The sequence below is a fragment of the Manis javanica genome, chromosome 2 (assembly GCF_040802235.1).
Source record: "Manis javanica isolate MJ-LG chromosome 2, MJ_LKY, whole genome shotgun sequence".
Classification (NCBI taxonomy): Eukaryota; Metazoa; Chordata; class Mammalia; order Pholidota; family Manidae; genus Manis; species Manis javanica.
This window is the reverse complement of record NC_133157.1, coordinates 160974509-160990869: the sequence shown is the minus strand read 5'-3', so window position 1 is coordinate 160990869 and position 16361 is coordinate 160974509. Positions and strand designations below refer to the sequence as shown.

Below are 16361 nucleotides of genomic sequence, written 5' to 3'. Positions count from 1 at the left end.
GGTGAAGCTCGTGTCCAGGTTTTTACCCCATCAATGAGAACTCAGCTCTCACATGCAAACCATATCTATAACATGTTATATAGCTCTCAGTGTCACCTGGCTGAAACTGATTATCTCCCTGTCGGCGTGCAGGTGTTCTTGACCTGTGTGGATCTATCCACATAAGCAGGCCTGACTCAAAGTAATCAGAGTCTGAGAGAGAAGGGTGCCTTCACAGGCACCTGCCTCCCAGCATCTCCCAAATGTGACAACAGCCCAGACAATGTTTGTCACCCATTCTTACCTCTGGGTCCAACATGCGCTCCTGGGACTCAAGGTGACTCCCTGGTTTGACACCAGATCTGTTTGCATGGGGCTTCCTCCAGTGTGGGCTTGGCTCAGCTTTTCCCAGAACAAGGTGCCTCCCTTTTCTACAGCTTTAAAATGATCTGGGACACTTACTGTTCTGCCAAATCCCTCTTACCTCCCAGCTCCAGCCACTCTGAGCTGCTTTACTGGAGCAACTACCTCTGCCGAGCATGCTCATCTCTTACCGTTTGCCTCCCTTAACAAGTCTTGCTCACCCTAAGTGTCACTCCAAATGCTGCCCCCACCTCCATGACACAGTTTTCTCCAGGGAAACATGAGTGCCCTGTCTCAGTGCAACTGTTGTCTGCTGTCTTAGAGCCGTCAGCTCGTTAGACTAGCATTGCCTGCATACCTTCCTCCCTGCCGGCGAAGGCAGGAACTGTGCACGTTGATCTTGGTTTTCCTGGTGCCTAACATAACATGGTGCCTGGTTCTCAAACAGTTGTGAATGAATAACAGTACACAGTTGTGGTTGAAACAGACCAGGCCCCTCCCTCCAGGAAATAATCACAGATTGTCACAAGTGTTATGAGGAAAATGAACAAGCTTATGTGATTTGTTGGGGGCTGTGCCCTCTAGATGGTGCAGTCAGGGGAGGCCTCCTGGGAGCTGAACCCCAAAGGCTGTCAAGCAGCCGGCCCTGTGAAGGAAGGCTCAGGGCACAGGCCTTCAAGGATCCCTGAGGTGGGAAAGGGCTTGTCATGATGGGGCAGCAGAGCAGGCTGGCATAGCGTGAAAGGAGTGGAGGGGAGAGCGGGGCGTGGGTCCCCAGGGTAGAGGAAGGTCTCCAAAGGGTGCATGTAAAGAGTGAGCTGACCTCTGTGTAGAGCCTACTTTGCAGAGGGTGGAGAGGAAGAGCTTTTCTGTTCCTGCCTGAGGTGGCCTGCAGGGAGGCAGCAGTGGTAACCACAGGGCCACTCAGCACAGTCAGCCCCATTTTTTCTCAGGCCCCCAGCCCCCCATTTCCCAAACATCTCAGCCAGGTTCCGATGTCTGCTTCTCCAGCCCAGGACCAGCCTGGACTCAGGAAAGAATCTGGCAACAGACATTTTCACCTCTTTGTCACTTTCAGGCCTCTTATAGGAATGGGGGCTTAAAACCACAACATGCACTGTCCTGTGGTTCCGTAGTTAGAAGTCAGACACCGTGTCACTGGGCTAAAATCAAGGTGCTGGCCGGGCTCTGCCCCTTTCTGGAGGCTCCGGGGGAGAGTCCAGTCCCCTGCCTTTTCCAGCTCCTATAAGTGTACCTCATTCCTTGGCTCAGGGCGCCTCCTCCAGAAGGAGGCTGTGCCTCTGACCCTTCCCCCCACCAGGGCTGGGAGAGCGTCTCTAATTTTAAGGACTCATGTGATTAGACTGGACTCGCCTGATAATCCAGGCTAATGGTCCCATCTCAAGGTCCTTCATCTCATCCCATCTGCAAATTTCTTCGTTCAGGGACATGCCCGGGTACCACGATTAGGACATGGACGCCTTAGGAGCCGTCACGCTGCCTGCCCTGGGACTCCCAGCTCTTAAAGGATCAATCAGAGACAGTGCATGCACTGTTGGGATATAGATTCAAAACCAACTTTAAAAGACATCTTCAAGACTATCAAGGGAATTTTGACCTGATTTAGGTATTTAGATGATAAAGAATTGTTAATTTAGTTAGGTATGATAATGCTATGTATCTTCATCTGATATTTGATTTGGAATACTGCAAGAAAGCCTGAAGATACATTAAATAAGATTGGCAAAATACTGATAATTCTTGATGTGAATAATAGGTATGGAGTTCAGTATACTATCCTTTGTACTTTCATGACTGTATATTCAAAAAATATCAACACACACACACCATCAGATGTTAGTAAGAGACTAAGGAGACATTTGGGATGGAAGCGAAAATCTATTCTGGTTCCCTCCCTACTGCAATCTGACCACTAGGATGGCCACCAAATGCCCCAGGAAAAAATAAAACTTGTGCATGCCCTACCCACTGAGAGAATCAGCAAGGCAGGCAGGTCACCAGCCTTCACCACCTGCAACTCCGTTTCAGAACAACCAAAGGTTTAGAGTTAAACAGAACTTTATAGGTTATATTGTTTGACTCCCTGTTCCCCCGCCACCCCCCAATATAATCCAAAAATAAGGGCAATAAAAATTATGAATAACTAAGTTTTATCAGTCACACACTCAAACCCAAATGTAATTGCTGAGTAGCTAGCAGTGTGTGCCTGTGTTCAGGGGGAATGCTTCTCATTTGGAGCAGAATACAAAGGACCGAGGAATCCCAGATATACTTCTGGGGAGCGGAGGTGAGTGCTGCAGAGGCAGAATGCGCAGCCACAGTTGCCTTGCAGAACCAGGCTCTCCTTGGGCTGAAGAGGCTCCCCTCTGGGCCTCTCTTTCAGGATGCAACACCAAAGGTCTTAAGCAAAGTCCCCACCTTGGGGTCCTCCCAGGTAGGGTGTTCTGGGCGCTTCCTCTGTACCCCTCACATGGCCAGGGAAGGCAATGTGCTCATTGTGGACCTCAGAAATGACAGAAGCCAAAGCCCAAATGACTGGTGTTTCAAAAAGACAGTAATTAGCATCTGTACTGCTTGGAAGTAAATCGTGGGTCAGGGGACATTATCTCACATGGAGACAAAGAACCCAGCCCTGCCTTCCCAGAACTGTCGATCCCATGTCATGTTGGCCACGGAGTCTGTGGGTGGGGGCAAAGGGGTGCACAAGAGGAGGAGAGAAAACCTCAGTGGGGAGAAGCTTTGGAGGACATCCTGCCAGAGAGAAGCTAGTGAGGGTAAGGTGCTGACTCACAGAAGAGAGAGAAAACAGAAAGAAGAAATGTGTCTGTGAGCACTTGTCTGTCTGGGGGAGCTTCAGATAGAAGCCACTGGATAATCAATCAAGGAGTATATCCTGAAGACATCTGTAAACACATCGGGGTGATTTCAAACAGGAAAATGGCTCTACCAGTCAAAGGCTGATCAACTACCTGGGAGACAGAACATAAACATTTTGAAGACAACTCACAGTTCAGGGAGGTAAATGGCAGGGCTGTCAGACATTTATAGGTGGGAGACAGGCTGGGAATCAGGAAAGTGCACCTTGAGAAGTCAAAAAAAAAACTACAGGAGCAAAAGTGTGAAGGTAGGAAACCTCAGCAAACAGGAGGTAGGCCAGTTGGACCAGGCAGAAGATCCGTGTGGGCAGGGTTTCTGAAATGGTGTCTCCAGGCCACCTGGCCAGGGAACTTGTTAACACTGATTCCTGCCAGGTGTTCTGAGGCTGGTGACTGGTCTGTTGGCTTGGGGATCACCCTTCATGAAACAAGATGTAATAAAATTTCAGTAAATGAGGTTGTAAGACAGAATGGGGCCAGCTGATGGAGGGCCTTGAATGCCAGGCCAAGGATACAAATGTTATTCTGGGCCTGGAGTTATTAATGGCTTTTGATTAAGGGGGAGGCATAATGATAGAGTTCTCTTAGGAAGAGAGATGGGTAAGCAATGTGCTGGAAAAAATTAATAGAAATGTACAGGAAACAGGACATAAATTAACATGGATTTAGAGAGTATAAAGATTTTATGACTGGATACTGGGCTCAACAGAGACAGATGAGTAATAAAAGCCCTCATTTATTAAATACCACTATGGTCCAGGCATTAACCCTTCAAACAATCCAATGTTGTAGGTGTTACAGCTTTTTCCTCAATATACAGTTGGTGAAAAAGGAGCTCAGAGAGATAAAGTAACTTGCATGAAGACACACACGGACGGCTGTTCTGCAGTAGAGCTGGCATTTTATCGAGGCCTGACTGATTCCAAATGCCATACCCTTTCTGTTTCCTTGTCCAGACAACAGGAATTGTGTATTAGTTTTCTCTTGCTGCTGTAACAAATTAACAGACCAAGTGGCTTAATGCAACACAAGTGTACCATCTTGGAGCTCCTTAGGCCAGAAGTCAGACAGGTGTCTGACTGGGCTAGAACCAATTATTGGCATTTCCTTTGTGGGGCTCAGGGAGCAAACTGTTCTCCTTGCCTTTTCTGGCTTCTTGAGGCTCCCCACATTTCTGGGCATCTGTCTCCCATCCTCCATCTTCAAAACTAACAACATTGCATTTCTTTGACCATTTTTTTTTCCTGGCCATTACTTACTGTCTACAAAGCCAGGAAAGGTTGTCAGAATTTAAAGACTTGTGTGATTGGATTGCACCCATGCCCCTGGGAGAATCCGGGATAGTCTCCCCATCTCAGCATTCGTACCTCAGGCCCATCTGCTGAATCACCTTTGCAGCACAGAGAGTGAACCTGCTGCTGTTCGTAGACATCTGCCTTTGTGCCGACTCCATGTTTTGGTAAATGTCGTTACAAAGAGAACTTTCTGTTACATCACAAACAATAAATAAAGGGCAAAAAAAGAATTTAAAAAGGAAAGGTGTTGGTAAAACACAAACAGCGTGATTGGAGGGAAACATGGCAGCGCAGACACTGCTGCTCGAATTTGTTCTGAACACACCGACAGCATTCCTTAGCACAGTTAATCCTGCTTTAAATCCGACTCTGTTATTGTCCGGGCTGGCTCTGGCAGCCACGTGGATTACCCAGTGTGAGAGCCTGACCGCAGAAATAAAGGTGATGCCTAAGTCTGTACTTTAAGTGCCCAATTTTGTACTAATTCCCCAAATCCCAGAGTCAAAATTCCTGTTCTTTGCTTTCATAGACTGTCTAAAACTTGCATGTCTTCCAACCACCCACCTTCCCCCCTCTTTTTCCACAGTGAGTAGCCATCATTTTAGCAGGCTGACATCCCTTTGTTCTAACAGTAAGCCATTTTATAAAGTACCAATTTTATGGAAATTATCTGAAGTAATAGGATTATGTAAGCATAAATGGAAAGTGTGGGCTATAATGAAATTGTTAGAAAGCAGCAAATGGTTTAACTGAAGCTCAGTATAATCCTTTTTTTCATTTTATTCCGAAAGTCCTATTGTTGATTCATTTGAAATGTAATAGACTGAGGATCCTACCATAGTGTCTAAAATTTACAAGTGCAATTTTTTCTTTTTGGTTTCTCTTATTTTATAGAAAGAAAGACTTGGAATTTTGTTATAGACCTTCCAAAGCAAGAAAACAATAACTTAGAAACATTAAAATTCACATTCTTTGGGCAATAAGCCTTCAAGCTTCCTGAAAAAACTTATGGTTTTTCAGTCATTTAAATGATTTAACGTAGAGTCAGTCTCAAAGATTGTTGGGATGAGAAGTTAAGGGAGTCCTCAACTGCAAATGAAGATGTTTGCAATCTGAAGCCAATCATTTTCTCATTAAAGGAGGTTGATTTAATGAGCTGCACATATAACTAATCATGTGCATTCTGAAATGAATCTAGCACTTAGATCTGCTCCCAGGAAGAGTTCCACACGAGCAAGCTCTTGTGGGGAAAAGGCAAAACAAAACAAACCTTGATCACTTACTTAAAACCGAAGGCCACATTCGACATGCATGGTTACCATTGATTTTAATGGGAACAGCCTGTCTGTTGCTGAGAATCAGGATATGAAATCGGTGGGAGAATTGTGAAATAGAAAAAAAGTAAATACAAGGGTCCACTGGGCATCATGTTCAAAGACTCCAGGAGCAACTAGGTGTCATAAGGGGATGAGTGAAAATTAACATTTTACTAATGAAAAACGAGGACCATTGTTATCTCTCAAAAAATGACTTAATGTTGCTACATTGTCATTACAAACTATTTAATCCCTGAAGAAGGAAGCAGGAAGAATAGGGACTGGTTTCAACACAATTTGCTAATTGCTGATTGACAAAAGCAAAGTTAGACATGACAGAAATGGCTGGAAAGACCTCTATTCTGAGATCATACACACATGGGCACACACAAACCAAGACTAACAAACAGGCATGGGAAGGATCTGATTGGCATGTTCCTGGCATTGCTGTCGCTACACACAAGACAAGTGATAAATGAAATGGCAGAGACATCTGTTCTAGAATCTGTGGGGCTTTACTCACAAAACAGTTGTAAAATCTTCTGGGGACAAAAATATTTCTGTGTATCTATGCAGATGTCTCCTCTAAGGACAATACACAGACACAAATACACAAATGGATACAAGTGTTGAGCTGAAAGACAGGAATAAGAAAAGAAAGATCATCCACTTCTTTGATTTTTCTCCTTCCAAACAAAGCTACATGTATTGCCTTGAATATACCTTTAAAAAAAATCCCAGAACATATAAATTCTCATAAAGCTAAAGTTTGAGGTTCTAGTTGGTAGTCTATAGGCAACATACCTACTCAGTGAATGGATGCTGTGTGAGTTTGTTTTGATTTGGCAGAAAATATTTTCTGACCTTGGAAATGAAATCATTTAGTTGTCTGTCTGTTTATGGCAAACACCGAATGGACGGTTCTGGGCACTCATGTTAGTATATATCTTTGAAATTCTCAAATCTACAGCCTGTGGGAAGTTACACAGCTTAGGTTTAAGCATCATTCAGGTTGTTCCTCAGTAAGGAACCCAGAGTTACCACCTTCTATGACTCCCCAAGATTAGTTTACATTTATCACACAGCAACCTGTCCATGCTGAAAGGGTGAGCTGCAGACAGCAGGAGCTGACCATCTTGCTATGTATTTACCCTCTCAGTAATAGGCAATGTTGAAATCGCTTCTTAATCAGGCTTCAAATATGTCTCCCCAAATGAAGGTTATACTCGATTTTTTTTCTTGCTGCAAACAAAGTATCCTTCAATGTTATGTAGCATATTTGTAGTATGTTCTTAATTTTTTTTAAAACAACTAGGCTCTAGCAAGTCACAGTTTATTTAGTTCAAGTCTTTTAAGTATGGTGATTTTGTTGATTTTACCATCTTCTGGACAGATTTGAAAGTGCATAGTAAAACATTTTTGTGGACTGTTAAATTTTTACTTTCATTTGCAAAGCCATTGCATTTATACATTACCCTTTGAAAGGACTGATAACTAGATCAAATGTAATGTGGCTATTTTGGACTGCATAATCTATTGTATTTTGCTGTGGAAAGTGAAGCATATCCATCCCATTTCATGGAATTTTTTAATTTGTAAAGTGTCCTTTCTGGGTAAGTAGTGGGCAGTGAACTGAGGGTGAGGGTGGAGGAGCCCCTGATGCTTCAGCTGAGCTCCTGATTAGCGGAGGAGGAAGCCGCAGGGCTGGTGTTCTATTACTACCTGTAAGAGGAGGCACCTGGTCCACAGCCCCCACCCATCTCAGTTTTCCTAAACATATTTGGCTTACTGTCCTCTTTCTCTGTGCGTGTCACCTTTGCAATCCCAGCACCTCCTCTCCTCTGTGGGATACTACATCCCACAGTTCCAGGCAAACCCTGCAGCCTGTTCTCCCTCCAGCAGCAACCCCAGGAAGGTGAGACATGAACGCCTCTCAGAACAGTGGGGAGGGGAGGCAAGGAAAGGGAGCTAGACTCGGGACCCTCAGAATACTATGAGATGGAGAATCAAGGCACTTTGATTTTGGTCACTCGGTAATCCTAAGTGACAAAACAATTACTACCGCAATTTAGCTTTAGCCCAAACCACAAGAGTTATGGAAGTTCGGAAGGAAGCCTCAGAAGTCAACCCAGGGACCACAGCAAGGCTGGAGGCTGGAAACTGTGTGATCTCACAAAATAATAAATCCCTTCCCTAGAAAATGGAGATAATTGGATGAGCGTCCTTCAAGTAATGATTGTGGGAAATAATTAATAGAATGAATATAGAGGAGGTACTAAGAGTGATTTTTGCCACAATGATGCTGAAAGGAACTATGCTGAATTTGGCCAAATGTGAGGTTTTTTATTGAAGGAAATAAAGTGATGTGATCAAGAATGGGGGCTGGGTCCAAATCTCTCCTCTGCCATTTACTAGCTGTGGGATCGCAAGTATGTTAGTGAATTCCTCATGGGTAGGACCTGCCTTGCCAGGCTTGAGGTAACATCTGAGGTCATATAGGTAAAGGGCCCAGTCTCATGACTATGGCGGAGTGATGCTCATCAAATGGTAGGTACTACAGTTTACATTTGCAAAGCCATTGAAATGACATAGTCTTCATTGTCTTCTATAAATTTTAAGTCCTCTCATACTTTAAGCAATTGTGTGAGGGTTATCAATAAGATATAGGTTGAATTATCTCATCAAATACGTAAGGGGATGTTATTTGGAAGCCTTTACGCATACCTCTGGAGGGAAGCAGCCACACAAGAATTCTAAAGTCTGTTCATGGCATCAAATAAAAGGGCACAACTTCATTCCAATCAGTAGGACTTTTAGTGATGACGGGCATTTTGATAGTTCAGGGAGACCTGCCTGATGTGATGATAAAATCTCCCAGATTTTGCAAGAGCTAAAACACCAAACCTGATCCTTGAGACCTGGCCTGCATCCTATATGTGCACCTCTTGTTGAATGGAAGAGAGCAGGTGTCACTGGGCCCAGGACTCAGTGAAGCAGGATGTCTGGTTCCTGGTATCCAGGCAACAAGTTTTCCCAAAGCCATTAATGAACGTGGGCTACAATTAGCCTATAAATGATTTCTTAATATTTGTTTTTGGTTGTCATGTTAGCCTTTTTGAGAATAAAACAAGACCAAGAAGCCCTAGAGCTCTCAGGAGCCTCCTTGAGCAATATCACATTGCAGATTTAAATTTCTGGGACTGAATAACTTTCCAACTTCATTCGGGAAGAAAAAATCCAATTCATTCATTCGGGATTGATAAAACAGCATTCCTGCCAACAATTCACATATTAATGGATCACAACAAAATAGTTTTTTCAGAATTGTTGAATATGCAAAGACCTCTAAATTCATTAGCCCACCCCATGAAGGTGGGGCACCTGAAAGGTCAGACATGGATCGGTCTTTAGAATTTAGCCTGGCTCTTTGCTCCGCACATGCATATGTGCGGTGGGACTCCAGGGCTCAGGCTCACGGAACAAACCCACAAGACTGTTCTCAACAGAGTCACTGGGAAGGCTGTCCAGACCCCTCAGCATTTCAGAACTTGAGAGGACATCAGAGGTCACCTAATTGAATGTAAATGAGAGTTAATTCCCTCTTTGAATTTGTTTTGGAAGAAGAGAATTGCCTAAATCTGGGTCTTCTGAGGCTGTTTAATTTTTTAAAGCGACCAAACCGCACTTAAAGCCAAGTCCAGTGAATAAGGTAAGTGGCCAGGTTGGACAGATACAAAATAAGGCTAGGCTATAAAGTAACAAAACTGGTTTGTTCAAGTGACCCATAAAATGGTTCTGAAAGGTAACTCCACAAGATGCTAGAGAAATAGATGCTCCTCACCCCACTGGTAAGGACACACCTCTCTGAGGGCAGAGAGAAAGCCGATATCAGATATTTTAAAGTGTACATGCTCTTTGGCCCAGAAATTCAATTTTTAGGAGTTAATCATGAGGAAGGTATTGAGATAGTACACAAAGATTTAAATATTAGGAAGCTTGATGCAGTGTTAATACCAGCTAAAAAGTTGGGAGTGGTCTAAATGTCCAACAGTAGGGATTGGCTAAACATTGAAGAACGCACACAAAGTCGATGGGATAGTGTCGGGTCATGCTGACTGCCACTGCTGAAACATTCCTGTTGATGTGGAAAACTGCTCAAGTCCAATGAAGAGGACAGGTGGCAAAACAGTGTTAGCCCAGGACCCAGGTTAAGGCAGGTGCATGTGGGGAAGGGACAGGAAAGGCTGTGGAAAGACATACACCACGCTGTGAACGGTGGGTGGAACTGAGTGATTTCACATTCCTTTTGCTTGCCAATGCATTATGATTTTTCCATAATGAAAAACTATATTTATAATAAAAAGCTAATAAAAGAAAATATCAAAGAAAAGAGAAAGAGGTTCTATTATCCTTAATGAATTGAGACATACCTGTATTAGTTTGTTAGAGTTGCCATAACAACATACCACGAACTGAGTGACTTATTCAACAGAAACATACTGTCCCACAGTTCTGGCAGCCAGAAGTCCAAGATGAAGACATTGGTAGGGCTGATTCCTTCTGAGGAGGCTCTCTTCCACATTTCTCTCCTAGCTTCTGGGGATGTGCTGGCTATCTTTGGCATCTTTGGTTTCTGTTTTGCTTCACTCCAGTCTCTACCTTCCTCTTCACATGTGTGTGTCTGTGTCCAAACTTCCCCTTTTTGTAAGGACATTGTCATATTGGATCGAGGCCCACCCTAATTCAGTATGACTTCATCTTAATTAATTACATCTGCAAGGGCCCTGTTTCCAAATAAGGCCACATTCTGGGGTATTGGGAATTAGGACTTGGACGTTTCAGAGTAGAGGGACACAATTCAACTGTAACAGTACCCAGTGAGTCAACCACACTGCTCCTACCTGCTGTGGTTGGTGCTTACCTGCCACCACAACCTGTGACAGTTGCTGTACAGTATGAGCACGGGCCACAGGCAGGAGTAGCGGGGTGGGACTCATCCCTCCAGGATTCCTGTGCAAAGAGATAATGGCGAAAACAGAGAGCCCTAGTGCCTCCTCCCTGCCCCAGCCTACCCAGGCCAAGGCTGCAGGTGTGAGTGGGTGTTCAGATCACCACATCTGAACCAGGGAGACCAGTTTAGAGGCCTGAAAGGAAGGAGTCATCTAAAGAAAAAAAAAACACGTTGTTACTTTTGATTGAATATAGGAATTGTGGTTTTTAAAAAAGGCCAAGAGAGCAGGGAGAAAAAAATATTACCAATATTATACAAGAATCATCACACAGATATCTGTAGCATTTTTATTCATAATCACCAAAAATTGAATACACCAAAGATGTTCCTCAGTAGGTGAATGAATACATAAACAGTGATACATCCATACAGTGGAATATTATTCAGTGATAAAAAGAAATGAGCAAGTCATGAAAAGACATGAAGGAAACTTAAATGCACATTGCTAAGTGAAAGAAGCCAACTGAAAAGGTTTCACACCGTATGATCCTAATTATATGACATTCTAGAAAGGCAAAACTATAAAGACAGTAGAAAGATTGGTAGTTGCTAGAGGTTAGGGGAAATAGGGAGGAGGGATGAACAGGTGAGGCATGGGATTTTTAGGGCAGTGAATCTATTCGGTATGATACTGGGGTGGTGGACATAGGACATTGTGCATTTGTCAAAACCCATAGAATGTACAACACAAAGAGTGAACCCTAATGTAAACTATGGACCTTAGTTAATGATAACCTATCAATATTGGCTTTATTACTTACAACATGTATCACTCAAATACAGAATATTAATAATAGGGTAGACTGTTGTGGGGTGGGGAGGCTCAGTGGGATCCTGCTCAATTTTTCTGTAAACCTAAAACTACTCTAAAAAAACTTAAGTCTATTAACTTAAAACCAAAAAATGTATTACAAATAAAGAAATCTAGAAGTGATCATGTACTTTAGTGAGCTACCCCAAGGGGCTTTTGGCAGATAAAAGACAGGGAAACTGCACGAGTTACCTCTTTCAAAGGCAGTTGAGAAGATACAGATGACCAAAGTGTGACCCAGCAGGAACTCCAAGATTCAGACAAGCCTGGCCACTCACACCTATCTCAGACTCAACAAAGCCCTTCTGAGGGAGCTTTGGCGGGGTGCTGTGTGGGGGAGGGGGAGAAGAACCAAATTCTTACTCAGAGAAATCACAATTTGGAACGTGCACAAGAGTGTCAACGAGTTATGTAGATCTTATCAGCATTGCATTTTTGGTGCCTCCCAGCTATCCAGAGAGGCCCCACCAGCCTGTCAACACCCTTGAGCAGCCCACGCAGCACAGGCATGGCTGCACCTCGCCAGGCCTGGCTTCCTGGGATCTGGCCCAGGGAGCGGGAAATTTCTCTCTCCTCACAGATACCACCATACCATCCCCTTGGTATGCACGTGTCTTCTGGCCATTTCTCTTCTTACATCCTGTGACCTGGTTGGGGCTGTCTATAAAACTGAGCACTACTTTGATGCTAGCTTTGGAAAGAGTGCACAAGCTGGGAAAATCTGATGTTCACACATCTGAAGGAAGAGGATTTGTAGTTTTAGTAATGAGGAGGCAAAGTCATTGTCAGAGCATAGTAGCTTATTATACAAGATGTTTCAACATTTGCAGATAAAATATTGTGATTTTGTAGATTTATGGGTATGGGATAAAGCATGAGACCTGTGGAGACTCCTCTCCTCACCACTAACCACCAAAAAAATAAATAAAGTCCTCATAGTACATACATTGCTTCGTGATAAGACAGCCTTTCAAATGTAATTTTGCTAACTGATGCAAAACTCATTTATTTAGATCAATGAAAGTGATAGTGTTTGCTGTGTATCTCAGCTTTCTTTTGCAATTACCTGTTCATTACATTAAAGTCAGTGAATGGATCTCCATGCTTGTTTGTGTGTTTGTTTTCATTTTTAGGCAGCTTTAAGTGCCTTGAAACAATTCTCTGAACAAGGACTGGATCCTTTGGAAGGGGCAATGAATATTGAAAAAGGTTCTCTCGAAAAGTGAGTAAATCTTCAGTCATAGTACATTTGTAATTTTGTAACTGTACAAAAATAAGATATGGATAATAAGGTAAAAATACTCTAATATGTATATCTTACAAAATTAGTCATAGTACAATTAAATGTTAATAAATGAGAAACAGTACATATTCATATCTTATCCTGTTTGTGAAATTTTAATCTACAAATTGATCATTATTTATGCATTTTAGTGTCCTTGTTGGAAATATTTACGTGAGTTTTCTTAACTGTAGAGACTTGCAAAACTTTCAAAAGATTGTTTTTCACTTCAGACTGTTGAGCATTCTCTGGCTAAACCATTTTCTGAGGTAAAAGTTTTCACTCACATTCCTGCTAAGTTGTGGGCGCAACAGATAGAAAAAAAAAAAGAATTTGAGAGGAGACATTCCCTCCACCGGCTGCATTTTGTTTTCCACACTGTTACATGAAACACAAGCACACATTGCCACCAAAGTATGGCTCCTAAGGGCTGCACTGGCAAAAAGGCAGCTAGTAAGCATTTCTGAAATCCACCTTGTAGCCATTTCATGATACTGATCACCAGGTCTCATCTGAGAGACTGAATTTTAGGTCTCTCTCCAGAGACCCAATTTATACTAAAGAAGTTGACAGCAATTGTATTTACATAGTGGGATCCAAACTATTTCAAACAGTAATACTAGCAGGTGAGACTTCAGAACACACACAGGAGATAACATTTTTAGGATGAGAAAATTAGGTGACCTAGGAAGTAAAACCCAGATAATACCAACTCCACAGTTAAATAAGCCTATCCCCCAAACAGCATTTGGTCATTAATATTGAAAAGGTGAGAGCGTGAGAAAAAAACATTTGGTAAACAGACGTGGCATTTTAAGTTGTCTATAGATTGGCAACCATTTATAAGCTAATTTAATCAAAAACATTTCCACATGATCTCATCAGTAGACTATCTGAACATAAATATTGTTGTTTCACTTTAAAATGTCACTTTTGTGGTGACCTTTGAATCCTGTGTGCCATCTGCTAATAAACATGTCTGAAGACGTGCAACCCTGGACCTTCAGCTCTTGTTCATGTATTAATCTTCTAGACAAGCCCCGCATCTGGGAGAGAAAGCGGACAATAACCAGACCCACCCGGGCTCCATCGCTCAGGACTGCAAGAAATCAAAGCCGGTCATCTAGCAGCTCCCAGAACCACGGCTGCCACCGCATCCTTATAAACCTGTCAGCACACATGAGGGTGTCTGTGTTCAAGGAAATGAATGACTAATACCATTATTTGAGTCTTATGTGAAGACAACACTATTCTAACACAAGAGATAATATACATAGTACTGTTTATTCAACTGGGGAAAAATAAAACTTTGAGCATTTCCCTTGCAACTTGAGATCAGATCATAACTCATTTGCCCAGAGGCAGCAGAAATCTGATCCTGCTACTGGAGCTTAAAATAACAATTAATGAAAAGTGTTAGAAACAGAGGTAAAATTTTCAAGTGATTAATAGAGAAATCGGGTTTGGTTCTGTTGTTAGGATTGTTCTGTCGTGGCCCTTGTGTTCAGTCATATTCTCTCTCTTTTTAAATAATGCTTGATGATTCAAAGATTAACCAGTGACGTGCTGTGGAATGTGATGGTCGTTGTCTTCATATGGAGTCACACGGTTTTTCTTCTTATGCAGATATTTGTCATCTTCATCCTATATCAATATGAATAACTTTAAGGCGCACTACGCAAAGGTGAATGCAAACAAACACGGTTTAAATCTGGTCAGACATTCAATTAAAAACATGAAATCATGTTAGAAACAACTAGTTTCAATATACTCCAGGAATTAAAAACAAAAAACAATTGTGGGTTTTGAGCTCCATAATATTATTAGCCACTAAGGAGGCGTCTTGCCTCTGCAAACCATTTCTCCAGGTTCCACGTTCTGTTATGGGAATTGCACCCACCCCATCCGTGTGTTGTATCCACTCACTGTTGCATCAAGACTGATTTTAAAGACTGCCTCTGGACTTGGGACAGTGAGTAGGATCAAAACAAATAATGTACATGGCGGGGAAGGGAAAGCCCGCTGGAGGAGCTGTGAAAGTCTTGCCAGCTTGTAGCCAGCCACGCTCTGGACCAGCATGTTGGAATCCAGCGTGGAGCAAATGCAGTAAAAACGTGGTTGGTTTCTGTGTGAAGTGTTGTAATTGTTGTTCTTTCGTGCCCTCGCTCTCGCCTCTCAAATACCACCTCAGGGAAACCCATCCCGAAGGCCACCACCTGACCTCGTCATCCTGCACAGTCGTGGCCACAGGGTCCAGGCCCCAGGCTCCCCAGGCCACTGGCCATATCTGCGAAACTGCAGAGCCACCTCCCAGGTGACTGTCGCTGGGCTCCTGAGCCGCCAACGTCATCTTATTGCTGAAGCTTTCTCTTTACTGACTTGCAAACGTTGTGCAATGAGAAAACACTATATGGTCTAATTGTTCAGCCCAACATGACAATAGGAATATAATTATGTAAGATCTCACAAGCCAAACCACCACAAATCATGATCTGGCTGACTCACACGCGACTGGAGAGTAAACAAAGAGCAACATAAGGAAATAACTCTAGGGTTGTTTCTAATGATTCCCATGTGGGGAAGTCCACTGGTATTGGGAGGGCTGGGTGCCCTTGGAGGAAATAGGTTGTGTTACATAAAGCTGGGTCCTTTTGGAAATAACAGCACATTTGTAAAGTGGGACTTCAGATAGGTGAGCCGGTGAGCCGGTTGAACAGTAAGTCCTGTTGCCTAACACAGGGTGCAGAGGGCCCCAAACCATCCCCTCAGAAGGGGACGTGCCCTTTCTCCCACTAGGCCTTGGCTACCTGAGGTGTGGGCCCTTGGAGGGGCGGGGGATAGGTCAGTAGGCCCAACTTCAGACAGGGTCTTTAAAGAGATCTTCAGTTATCCAAAGGCAATAAACCCAGACCACCTCCTGTGCCCACAGTCTGAACAACACTGAGGCTGTCAGGGATGTGGGACGGGGATGAACCCAGGGGACAAAGCCAATCAGTTCTCACAACCCAGATATCTGAAGCATTTGCCTCTTGAGCTGTCCTACAGGAGTCATCCTCAGAGCTGGTGTAACCCTGAACATACCACAGTGGGTGGGGGGTTGGCAAAGGGGTGTGAATTTGCATAAGATCTCAAGTTTAATGATAGGATATTTATCCAAAATTCCATGGTTTCGGGCAGCTGGCAGAGCCTAGGAAGACCTTTGGCTATTTTTCTGGAACAGCAACACTTGCTGGGACCCTATTGGGTTTTCTTTGGGTTGCATTAGCAGCAAAGTTGATGGGGGGTCTGCAGTCCCTTGCAGGGACCTGCTATGATGCTCGGTTCCAAAGCGCAATGTTATGTATCATTAGAGGGGAAACCATTAAGTAGATTTATTGAAATAATGTTTCTTCAGCACAAGGAGATCT

The 16361-nt window shown here is 43.3% G+C and overlaps 1 protein-coding gene across 4 annotated transcripts in view; it reads left to right on the top strand.

The window, feature by feature from the left end:
- The window catches only part of STAU2 (staufen double-stranded RNA binding protein 2), a 369184-nt gene extending 354096 nt beyond the window's left edge, over positions 1–15088 (top strand). For all 4 annotated transcript variants that reach the window (XM_073229713.1, XM_073229703.1, XM_073229712.1 and 1 more), the window contains 2 exons: positions 12806–12894; positions 13988–15088. In XM_073229713.1, the coding sequence (XP_073085814.1) occupies positions 12806–12894; positions 13988–14081 (183 nt within the window). In that variant the 3' untranslated portion in view covers positions 14082–15088. The remainder of the gene's footprint in view (positions 1–12805; positions 12895–13987) is intronic.
- Positions 15089–16361: the final 1273 nt, after the last annotated feature.